Source organism: Chiloscyllium plagiosum, chromosome 12 (assembly GCF_004010195.1).
Source record: "Chiloscyllium plagiosum isolate BGI_BamShark_2017 chromosome 12, ASM401019v2, whole genome shotgun sequence".
Lineage (NCBI taxonomy): Eukaryota > Metazoa > Chordata > Chondrichthyes > Orectolobiformes > Hemiscylliidae > Chiloscyllium > Chiloscyllium plagiosum.
In genome coordinates, this window is record NC_057721.1 from 68,417,002 (window position 1) to 68,430,116 (window position 13,115).

The window sequence follows — 13,115 nt, forward strand, 5'->3', positions numbered from 1 at the left end:
CCTGTCTACCTGTGACGCTATTTTCAAGGAACTATGTACCTGAACCCCTAGATCTCTCTGTTCGACAACACTCCCCAGGGCTCTACTATTAACTGTGTAAGTCCTGGTTTGCCAAACCAAAATGCAATACCTTGCATTTATCTAAATTAAACTCCATCTGCCCTGCCTCAGCCCACTGGCCTAGTTCATCAAGGTCCCGTTATACCCTTAGATAACTTTCTTCACTGTCTTCTATACCACCAATTTCAGTGTCATCTGCAAACTTACTCAGCATATGTCATATATACTCATCCAAATCATTTACAGAAATGACGAACAACAGTGGACCCTGTACCAATTCCTGTTGCACACTGCTGGTCACATGCCTCTAATCTCAGCAACGATCCTCTACCACTACCCTCTGTCAACTACCGTCAATTTTGTATCCAATTGGAGAGTTCTCCCTAGATCCCATGTAATCTAACTCTACTTACCAATGTGGAATATTCCATCAAACTCCTGATTTATGGACAGGCTAGAGGAAGTCAGGAGGGGAGTTACTCACCACAGTATTCCTAGCTTCTGACTTGCTGCCATAGCCACTGCATTTATGTGGAGAGTCCATTTGAGTTTCTGGTCATTGTTACCCCCAAGGACATTGATATTGTTGTCAGTAATTGGGAACATAATTGAATATCAAGGTGCAGTGGTTATATTGTCTGTCATTGTCATTGCTTTGCATTTGTAGGGTGTGAATGTTACTTGTCATTTGTGAGCCCAAGTCTATGTATTGTTCAGATCGCATTGCATTTGAACATGGACCGCTTCAGTATCTGAGGAGTTAGGGATGGCGCTGAACATGATGCAATCATTGGCGAACATCCCCACTCACCTTATGATAGATGGAAGATCATTGATGAAGCAGCTGAAGATGGTTGGGCCTATGACACCACCCTGAGGAACTCCTGCAGAGATGTCCTGGAGCTGAGGTGATTAACCTCCAAAACCCACAACCATCTTCATGTGTGCCAGATACGATTCCAACCATAACAGTTAGGGGAGATCAAGGATTAAAGGCAGGAGAATGGGGTCGAGAAAATGTCAGGCATGACTGAATGGCAGATCAGACATGATAGACCAAATGGCCTAATTCTGCTCCAATATCTTATAGAATTAAAGGGAAATAAGGATCTGATGTAATCCAATAAAGGTGGTGCAATAAATAAGGTGTTATACCAATGGGCTGACAAAGACAAAAAATCATTAAACCATCTTACCATCTTCCTTTTTTCCCCCCAATCAAATAATGAAGTTCACTGATCTTATGCATGGAGCTCAACAAGCTATTTTAAAACAACTTTAAATGTTTAATTTAATTAAAAAGTCAATAATTCATTTGAACTATTTACTGAAATTGGAACACCTCTAATCAGGAACAAATCTGATTCACAGTATACGTTTTTTCTTGCTGCAGAAATTGGTTCTTGAAATACTACAGAATTCCAGAAAATCACAGCATGTGGGAATATTGATAAAACATTCACATACAGTACTGCATTATGAGGCATTTTTGGTACCAAAATACCAATTAGGTTTAATCACAACAAACGATTTATTTACAGCAGTAAAAACAAACTCTTTATAAAAAGACAAACCTACCCTGCCATGTGGTTAGATGTCCAGTAGCATGACAGGGTCTGATTCTCAGACCAGGAAAGGTAATGGTTCAGTGACTCAAAATGTTGCCAGGAATGGAGGATTTGAGCTATAGGGAGAAGTTGAATAGGCTGGGGCTGTTTTCCCTGGAGCATTGGAGGCTGAGGGGTGACCTTATAGAGGTTTATAAAATCATGAGGGGCGTGATAGGATAAATAGACAAAGCTTTTTTTCCTGGGGTAGGGAAGTCCAGAGCTAGAGGGCATAGGTTTAGGGTGAGAAGGGAAAGATATAAAAGATACCTAACAGGCATCTTTTTCACACAGAGGGTGGTACGTGTATGGAATGAGCTGCCAGAGGAAGTGGTGGAGGCTAGTACAATTGCAACACTTAAAAGGCATCTGAATGGGTATATGCATAGGAAGGGTTTGGAGGGATTTGGGCCAGGTGCAGGCAGGTGGGACTAGATTGGGTTGGGATATTGGGTCGGCATGGACGAGTTTGACCGAAGGGTCTGTTTCCGTGCTCTACATCTCTATGACTCTAGTTGTTGAGAAGTGTTGGAAAAACACAGCAGGGGAGGCAGCATCCGAGGAGCAGCAGAATCAACGTTTCGGGCTTAAGCCCTTCTTCAGGAATGTCCTCACTTTCTCCTAGTTGATCTCTATGATTCTAAGCTGGGACATTTAGCATTTGTTAAGACTGACTCCAGGGCCATCTGGTTAGGAAAAGGCAATCAGTTTCCACTATCAATTTCTACCAGGTAAGAAATATGGCTGCCAACTCACTCACAAGGTTCACACATAAATCCCACCCACTTATATCAGGGACTAGAAAGTTCACTAGGAACCTTGGTATGTGAGGGTGGCTGGGGCAGGAAACAAACCTTGATTGTGCACCATTAAAGTTTAATTACAATGGACACAAAATAGTCAGGCATATTATAAAAAATTTCAGAGAATGATGATGTTAGGAGCAGGTTAACAATTTTATTACAATTTAGCATGCTCACAAAAGTTCACATATTTATCAGAAACGTATTAGTTAACTTCAGTACTTGAGTTGAAAGTTATTATTTTGGCAGGAAATCAACAAAAGCAATACTTCAGGGAAATAATATAATTTTCATATAAAGTTAACAGAGGATCTATATATTGCTGCAGGGTTCAATAGAATTGTTTTGAGATTCACATATTCTTTCTCAAGTAATTAAGTAACCATTTTCATCATTATTTCTGCCTTATTTGGCTAAAGAAAGCCAAGTGTATCAAAGAAGTGACAATTCTTTTAAAATTAAAAATTCCTGGAATTTAGCTTCAAGCAAAGCCACAAGTATATTACTATCAACACCAATGAAAAGCTGCCTAAATAACTGTATATCTATATTGTCAGAAAACAGAACTTCCTTACTGCTTCATTTTATTGGAGTACATCTGACTCATTCATTTCCATTTAATTCCATTTATAAGCTACAGCTTTTTTTAAGCTAAATATTTCTTTACATCTTAATGCTTAGTGTTGCTATGTGAACCTGTCTTTAGATAAAGCATGCTTCGGTGATACTCCCTCAAACTTCCAGGAACACCTAAGAGGGGCAATATTCCTCTTAAGCTAATTCTCTTACTTAGTAATACTGTACATGAATATTGCTTAAAAGAGAGACATGTCACCAAAATCTTCCATCTTGCATTCATCATGACAAAGTCAAGAAATCCAAATTTCAAATGAGAATTATATCAAAAGAGAAAAGGGCGCTGATCAGTTTTGAAAGCCGACTGATTAGCTGATGCATTGCCAAAAAGAATGCAATGGGGCAGAATAGACTCCCCAAGCTCCAGGGTAATGCAAAAAAGGGTCATGGGCTACCTCCCAATTATTGACGGATTGGCCAAAGCTATTGATTCTATCATAGTGACAGAGTACAGACCATACACAACTAGCTTGCAGGTATAAACTCAAAATAAAATTTAATTGCTCGATGTGATTCTGCCAAAGTGAAGGACTTGCTGAACAATCCTAAATATGCTAATAGTCACTCTAACAATCAAATTAAGGTAGTCATTTGAGCTTGAAACATTTAAGTTTGCTACTGTTCTTTGCAAACAAACAGAATTATTTTCAAGCCTTACGCCTTTTTCTGAATTCCTGGGAGCTTTGCTTTCTGCTTGGCAGCATTTCGCCAATTAGTTTACTTGCCTGTATTGTATACTGATGTGGCCATTTGAAAATTGGCATTTCTGAAACTATCCAAATTACTGCAAGACAAAGCACTTTGGCAACATATTTTTGTTATTCTTACTTGCAGGTGTGCTGTTTTACTGGGAATACTTACAAGATGCCATCATCGGAGAATATTTCATCATCATCCTCCTCACGGGCTCCAGTTCTGACTGACCCAGACAGAAGGAGAAAAGGCTGAGAAGCAAAATTAAGTGTGAATAAAAACACAAGTTTAGAGTCTGCACAGTTATGAAAAACACAGCAAAAAGAGTATTTGTAATCTTGTTTCATTATGGCTTAAGGCTGGGTAGAACAGTTTGGATTTTAATCCTTTCCGTAATCCTAAAGAATCTTTGATGGGAATTTTCTCTCATGGAATATTAGGCAGAAAGCATCATAATATCATAAATCTTGTCATGAAAGCAGATCAATTTGAAAACGTAGAAGATAGGAGCAGGAGGAGGCCATTCAGCCCTTCGAGCTTCCTCTGCCATTTGTCACAATCATAGCTGATCATCCAACTCAATAGCCTAATCCTGCATTCTCCCCATAACCTTGGATCCCATTCACCTCTAGTGCTATATCTAGCCACTTCTTGAATATATTCAATGTCTTGGTATCAACTACTTCCTGTGGTGATAAATTCTACAGGTTCACCATTTTTTGGGTGAAGAAATGTCTCATCTCTGTCTTAAATGTTTACCCTAATCCTCAGACTGTGACCCTTGATTCTAGACACACCCACCAACGGGAACATCCTCCCAGCATCCACGATATTTAGTCCTGTTACAATATTTTAAGTTTGTATGAGATCCCCCTCTCACATACATCTGAACTCCAGCGAAAACAATCTTATCCTAGTTAATCTCTCCTCATGCATCAGTCTCGCCATCCCCAGAATCAGCCTGGTAAACCTTTGCTGCACTCCCTCGTGAGCAATACCATCCTTCCTCAGAAAAAGAGACCAAAACTGCACACAATATTCTAGGTGTGGCCTCACCAAGGCCTGTACAATAGTCCACAAAACAACAGGACTAGCTCAGAACCACAGCAACCTCCATTTCTCTTTCACCCATTCCCAGCATTTTGATACACAAAAACATCTTGGTTTGAATCTTTTCCAAATTATTCCACCGACTACATTACAACAGCAGTTACTCAATCTCATCTTTAGGTGTTTTTGAGACTCTTGCATTGCTCTTCATCAACACCCCCCTTTTCTGTAAACACACTATTTCGAGTTACCCCTGAAAAGACTGTTAATTTTCTTACAATTGCACTTGCAAAATCCAAATTATCTACCTTTGACCTCCAGTCATCCCAAACTTTCTGTAATATTAAAACCATTATATTCTTACTCACTCTTACTGTTCCAGATTATGACCGTCAACTTCACTTCCTTAAATCCAAGAGACTGGGACTTAATCAGATGTGGCATGCAACTGAGCCTGTCCATGAGATCTTACTCCTCTTTTGACCCTCTTTCCAATAAATTACAGGTCATTCAGTTCTCATTTATAACTGACACTATTAACGGTTCAATTTCTTTAAGTCCTGCTCCCGCGCCCTCAAATCTATCGCCATCCACTCCTTCACCCTTGCAAACTATCTCCCTTTTCTCTCCAAATCTCTTCAACACATTGTTGCCTCTGAAATCCACGTTTATCTTTTTGGAACTTTATATCTGTATCTCTCTGTTCTGGTTTCCATACCACTAATGAAGTAAACTGGCTCTTAACAGAATAAAAAATTATATCTTCATTGATTGAGACAAAAGTAAACAATCCTTTCCTGGCATTCCTGGATGTGTCTGCAGATTGTAACATGGATAACTATACCATTCTTCTCCAACGCCATTCAACTGTCATTCAGCCAGGTAAGACTTCACTTGCCTGGTTCTAAGTCTTATCTAATCATAGTCAGAGAATTACCTGTTATGTTTCCTTTCCACATTCCAGCACTATTACCTCTGGTACTTCCCAAATATCTATCCGAGTCCCTCTCCATTTCCCATCTACAACTTTCTTCTTGCCAACATCATCTCAAATCAGATTCCACATACATGCTGATGACATCATATTCAATGATCCCACCATTGTCTCCAAAAACTCAGACTGCTTATCTGACATCTACCAGCAGAAGGGCTGAAACTAAGTGCAATAAATTTTGAGTTATCTGGACCGGGTGGTGCACTTGGATAAACTGCAGAATTGGGCTGAGAGGTGGCAAAAAGAGATCAATGCAGATAAATGTGAGGTGATTCACTTTGGGTAGAATAACAGGAAGGCAAAATACTGGGTCAATGGAAAGATTCTTGGTAGTGTGGATGTGCAGAGGGATCTTGGAGTCCATGTACATACATTCCTGAAAGTTGCCATCCAGGTTGATAGTGCTGTTAAGAAGGCATACGGTGTGTTAAGTTTTATTGGTAGACGGATTGAATTCCAGAGCCGTAACGTCATGCTAGCGTGGCCGCACTTGGAATATTGTTTGCAATTCTAATCGCTCCATTACAGGAAGGATGTGGAAGCATTGGAAAAGGTGCAGAGGAGATTTACCAGGATGTTGCCTGGTCTGGAGGGAAGCTCTTATGAGGAAAGGCTGAGAGACCTGGGTCTGTTCTCATTGGAAAGAAGAAGGCTAAGAGGGGATTTGATAGAGACATACAAGATGATCAGCGGATTAGATAGGGTAGATAGTGAAAGTCTTTTTTCTAGGATGATAACGTCAGCTTGTATGAGGGGGCATAACTACAAATTGAGAGGTGATAGATTTAAGACAGATGTCAGAGGAAGGTTCTTTACTCAGAGTGGTAAGGGCGTGGAATGCCCTGCCTGTCAATGTAGTTAACTCAGCCACATTGGGGAGATTAAACAATCCTCAGATAAGCACATGGGTGATGATAGGATAGTGTAGGGGGATGGGCTGAGATTAGTTCACAGGTCGGCCCAACATCGAGGACCGAAAGGCCTGTTCTGCGCTGTATTGTATTTGTTTTATGTTCTATAGGTTTAGGGTGAGAGGGGAAAGATATAAAAGAGATCTAATGGGCAATTTTTTCACGCACCATGTGGTACGTGTATGAAATGAGCTGCCAGAGGAAGTGGTGGAGGCTAGTACAATTGCAACATTTAAAAGGCATCTGGATGGGTATATGAATAGGAAGGGTTTGGACGGATATGAGCTGGGTGCTGGCAGGTGGGACTAGTTTGGGTTGGGATCTCTGGTCAGCATGGATGAGTTAGACCAAAGCGTCTGTTTCCGTGCTCTACAACTCTATGACTCTATCTGTATTTTATGTCGTAACTTTGATTTTTAAGGTTTTGGCAAGGGCTTTAGCATCTGCAGTTTTGTTGTTTACCTGGGTGCAAATGAGCTCCCATGGATTTCACATGGAATACTGCATTTTGTAAGCTGGCAACAGATTAAAAGCTGCTTCTCGCAAGTACTAGAAAATGCCAGTGGATGGAGCATTTCAATTTGAAAGGAGATGAATAACACTGGACAAAGAGTGGGCAGGAAATAACTACAATATTACTAGAGAAGAAATGCTCGGGAAATTAATGGGGACTAATGACCAATAAATCCTTGAGACCTGGGATATTAAACAAAGTATGTACAGAGACAGTGGAGGTATTTGGTAGTAATCTTTCAGGAATCCTTAGATTCTGGTAAAGTCTCAGAGGATTGGAAAACTGCCAGTAATAACACATTTACTTTAAAAAAAGGAGACAAAAAAGGTAATTATATGCCAGCTGCTTAATGCCTTTTATTGGGAAAATATTTGAGTCTATGACAAAGGATGTTATAACAGAGCATTTAGAATTACATAGTGTGATCAAACAGAATCAGCATGGCTTCATGAAGGGTAGGTCATGCCTGACAAATTAATAGAATTCTCTGAGGAGCTAACAAGCAGGATAGATGAAGTAGAAACCCTGGATATAATAAATTTGGATTTTCAGAAGGCTTTTAATAATGTATCACACATTAGGCTAATTAATAACAGTCCATAGTGTTGGAGGTAATACATTAGCATGGATAGAGGATTGGCTGTCTAAGAGAAAACAGAGTTAGTAAAAGAGGGACATTTCAGAACTGCAACTAGTGGAGTGCCACAGTAATCAATGTTGGGCCTACATATATTAATGATTTGGAACAGAAAAGTGAAGGTACTATCATGAAGTATGTGGCTAAAGCAAAAATAGATGGTACAGCAAGTGATGAGGGGAAGTGTGTCTACTTCAATGCCAGAAGTATCCAGATTAAGGTAGGTGAGCTTGAGGCATGGATAGATACCTGGGACTTCAATGTGGTGGCTATTTCAGAGACATAGATAGAGCAGTGTCAGGAATGGATGCTGCAGGTTCCAGGGTTTAGATCTTTCATTAAGAACAGGTAAGGCGGTAAGAGAAGGGGAAGTGTGGCCTTGTTAGTCAAGGACAGTATAACGGTGGCTGAAATAATGTTTGATGAGGACTCGTCTACTGAGGTGGTATGGGCTGAGGTTAGAAACAGAAGAGAGGTCACACTGCTGGACGTTTTTTTTTAAGAGGCCTCTGCAGAGTTCCAGGGATGTGGAAAAGAGGATTGGCAAAACGATTCTGGGTAGAAGTGAAAGGAACAGGGTGGTCATTATGTGGGGGACTTTAACTTCCCTAACATTGACTGGAAATGCTGTAACTCTACTATGTCAGATGGATCAGGTTTTGTTCAATATGGGCAGGAAGGTTTCCTGACACTGTATGTTGAAGGGCCGGCAAGCGGGGAGGCCACACTGAATCTGGTGCTTGGTAATGAACCATGCCAAGTGTTTGATTTAGTGGTAGGTGAGCACTTTGGAGAGAGTGACCATAATTTGGTTACGTTTGGTTTATCGAGGGAAAGGGATAGGTACATGGCACAGGGCAAGAGCTATAGATGGGGGAAGGGCAATAATAATGCAATTAGGCAAGATTTAGGATGCATAGAATGGGTAGCAAAATACAGGAGATGGGGACATTCGAAACGTGGAGCTGGTTTAAGGAACAGATATTGCATGTCCTTGATAGGTATGTCCCTGTCAGGCAGGGAAGAAGTGATAAGGTAAGCGAACCGTGGTTTACCAAAGAAAATGCATCCCTTGTTAAGCGGAAGAAGGAGGCATACGTGACATTGAGGCGAGATAGTTCAGATGAGGCGATGGAAAGTTACAGATTAGATAGGAAGGATTTAGAGAGAGAGTTAAGAAGAGCAAGGAGAGGAAATGAGTAGTGTTTAGCAGGTAGAATAAAGGAGAACCCTAAAGCTTTCTATAGGTATGTGAGGAATAAAAGGATAACCAGGTTATAAATAGGGCCTGTCAAATACAGAAATGGAAAGTTGTGTGTGGACCTTGAGGAGATCGGAGAGGTGCTAAATGAATATTTCTCATCTGTTTTCACTCAGGAAAAGGAGAATATTATTGAGGAGAAGAATGTGATATGGGACATTAGATTAGAAAGGATTGAGGTTAGTAAGGAGAAGGCGTTATCGATTCTAGAAGGAGTGAAAGTAGACAAGTCCCCTGGGCCGGATGGGATTTATCAGAGGATTCTCTGGGAAGCTAGAGAGGAGTTGTTGGAGCTTTCGGTCTTGATCTTTGAGTCATCATTGTCTACAGAGTTAGTACCACAGGACTGGAGGATTGCAAGTGTTGTGCCCTTATAATTATAAACCAGTGAGCCTTACATCCGTTGTCAGAAAAAGTTTGGAAAGGATTATAAGAGATAGAATTTATGATCATCCAGCAAGCAACAATTTGATTGCAGATAGTCAACATGGTTTTGTCAAGGATAGGTCATGTCTCACAAACCTCATTGAGGTTTTTGAGAAGGTGACCAAGCATGTAGATGAGGGTAGGGCAGTTGAGGAGGTATACGTGGACTTCAGTAAAGCCTTTGATAAGGTTCCACATGGTAGGCTGTTGGAGAAAATGCAGAGACATGGGATTGAGGGTGATTTAGCAGTTTGGATTAGAAACTGGCATTCTGTAATAAGACAGCGAGTGGTGGTTGATGGAAAATATTCAGCCTGGAGTCTGGATATTAGTGGTGTGCCACAAGGATCTGCTTTGGGATCACTGCTGTTTATCAGTTTTATAAATGACTTGGACACAGGCATAAGTGGATGGGTTAGTCAGCTTGCAGATGACACTGAAGTTGGTGTAGTGGATAGTGTGGAAGAATGTTGCAGGGGGATTTAGGTAAACTGCAGAATTTGGCTGAGAGGTGGCAAATGGAGTTCAATGCAGATAAATGAGGTGATTCACTTTGGGAAGAATAACAAGAAAGCAGAATACTGGGTCAATGGAAAGATTCTTAGTAATGTGGATGTGCAGAGGGATCTTGGAGCCCATGTATATAGATCCCTGAAAGTTGCCATCCAGACTGATAAAGCCGTTTAGAAGGCATATGGTGATTTCGGTTTTATTGGTAGAGGGATTGAGTTCCAGGGCCGTAATGTCATGCTGCAACTATACAAGAACACTAGCACGGCTGCACTTGGTATATTGTGTCTGGAGGGAAGCGCTTATGAGGGAAGACAGAGAGACTTGGGTCTGTTCTCATTCGAAAGGCGGCGGCTAAGAGGGGATTTGATGGAGACATACAGGATGATGAGGATCAGGTAGATAGTGAAAATCTTTTTTCTAGAATGATGACGTAAGCTTGTATGATGGGGCATAGCTGCAAATTAAGGAGTGATAGATTTAAGACAGATGTCAGAGGCAGGTTCTTTACTCAGACAGTGGTAAGGGCGTGGAATGCCCTGCCTGCCAATGTAGTTAACTCAGCCACATTAGGGAGATTTAAACAATCCTTGGATAAGCATATGGATGATGATGGGATAGTGTAGGGGGATGGGCTTAGATTAGTTCACAGATCAGCGCAACATTGAGGGTCAAAGGGCCAGTTCTGCACTGTACTGTTTTATATTCTATGAGGATGACAAAATGTCTGCAGAACGATATAGACAGATTGAGTAAACACTAGCAAATGGAAAATGAAAGCTTATGCATTTGCCAGGGAATATAGAGGAGTGGAATATTATTTAAACAGAGAAAAATGTCAGTAAGCTATAGAATAGGTTGGATTTGGGAGCCCTCATCTAGAAATCACAGAAGCTAGCATCCATGTTCAGCAAGTAATAGGGAAGGCAAATGGAACGTTGGCCATTCTTGCAAAGGGAATGGAGTAGGAAGGTTTTGTTACAACTATACAACGCACCACTCAGACCACAATGGAATTCCATAAACAGTTTTGGCCCCTTATCCAAAGGAAAGAAATACTGACATTGAAGCTCAGAGAAGATTCACAAGGCTGACAGCAGGAATGGAGGACTGTTTTATGGCGAGATGTGGAGCAGGGTGGTCCTGTACTTACTGTTGATTAGAAGAATGAGGGGCGACCTTATTGAAACATACAAGGTTCTTAGGGTTCTTGACAGGGTAGATGTGAAAAGGTTGTTTCCTTTGTGCCAGACGGCATAATCCTACAGTAAGGAGTGACACATTTGAGAGAGAGATGAGAAGGAATTTCTTTTCTCAGAGGGTAGTGAATCTGTGGAACTCTTTATTGCAGAGGGCTGTCAATGCTGGGTTGTTAAGTACATTCAAAGCTGAGATAGATTATTAATCAGCGAGAGAATCAAGGGTTATTGGAAAAAGGCAGATAGCAGAGATTAGGATTATCAGATTAGCCATGGTCTCTCTGACTGGCAGAGCAAATTTGATGGTTTGAATGGCTTACATCTGCTCCAATGTCTTATAAAAGATGTCCTCATAATTAACAAAGAGCAAATTGTATTAAGGTGCAGAACTGTGATGGCTCAGTGGTGTGGTAGTCAATATTTACTCAGCCGTACATAACTAGAAAGATATTAATCCAAACAGTTGTTGGAATCCCACAAATATTTTCAGTACTATAGAAGAGGGGTTTAAAGTCAGTGATGCCATATATATTGGGCACACATTACTCCTGCTGGAAAAGTTCATTCATGTGGTTTGATGTCAATGCTCTCAATAATAAACAGCTGTGAATGTTCAAACATAGAAATGTAAAGAGAGGATTCTTGTGGTGCAGTGACATTACCCCTCCCTTTGAACCAGGAGGCTCCGGTTCAAGTCCCACCTGCTCCAGAGGTGTGTAATAATGTTACTAAATCGGTTGATTGGAAAATATCTAAAAATAAGAATGAGGTGCCAAAGGGATGTCAGTGCTCACAACAGCACGAGCTAGGGTCTTCAAGAGATCAGCATCCAGAATGGAATTTTTAAAATATAAAAACATGTCTACATGCAGAATATTATTACAGAGTCTTGAAACAATAAGATAGTCCAAATTATGGGAAATTACTAAACTATAGTGGGAACTATATCATTGCAAAGCATGAGTGCATAGGTATGGTAGTTCTTCACATGTTAAGAAAGAGAAAAATCAGAGACACAACCAGAGTGTGGTTCTAGTCTTCACTCAGTTGCTTCCTAGTAGACAGTTTCAGAATAAACTGTGCAAGCATCAGGCCAGAATAATTGCCCATTTCCACAAGTCAGAATAATAGTGATAACACAATAAAATGCAGGGGTCACTTCTGAAAAGCAAAGATGAAAGACTCAACAAAAATCACATGATGCTATTAACAAACCAGTGAAAGTTAGACAATAATTGATTATCAAAATACACCTTACCTTGGAATCCTTTGGTTTCTTTTTTCTGTTTCTAATTTTACTCCTAAGGCCAATATTCTGCACAAAAAATCAGAACAATTAACAATTAGTACATACAATGAATCAGGTAATGGTCATTTCCGACCATTACATACATTTCCATTACACTTTACTGAACTTTATTTCTGGTTCAAGCAAAATTTTTTACATTTACGTATAACATAACGTCTTTAATAAGGGGTTAACATATTACCAAAACTCCCAATGTTTTCTGTATGGTTTTGATTTAAAATTCAACTATTCCTCAGTTAGAAGTTGGAATTGCAATTGTGTAATAAAACCTCAAGAGAGGAGAGTACTGCATGGACTTATAATTATCACTGAAGACTCACTTGATTGTGCTTGAATTTGAATTTTCAATAAGATAGTAAAGAAAATGCAACCACCAAAAATCTAACTGCATGTGTGGCACTAATTAATGTACTGCAGATAATTTGTTCTTATTTTCACATTTTGTCTGAAGGTGCTGACTAAGGCTCTCTTTTTTTTAATTTGCATGATTGAGTGATGCCTTGCA

General features: G+C 40.2%; 1 protein-coding gene across 1 annotated transcript in view; it reads right to left on the reverse strand.

Moving 5' to 3' along the window:
* ttc3 (tetratricopeptide repeat domain 3) overlaps positions 1–13,115 on the reverse strand; it is a 92,871-nt gene that overhangs the window by 14,125 nt on the left and 65,631 nt on the right. Inside the window, exons 28-29 of the mRNA XM_043701353.1 lie at positions 12,560–12,616; positions 3,968–4,050 (exon numbers count right to left, since the gene is read on the reverse strand). Of these exons, the coding sequence (XP_043557288.1) occupies positions 3,968–4,050; positions 12,560–12,616 (140 nt within the window). The remainder of the gene's footprint in view (positions 1–3,967; positions 4,051–12,559; positions 12,617–13,115) is intronic.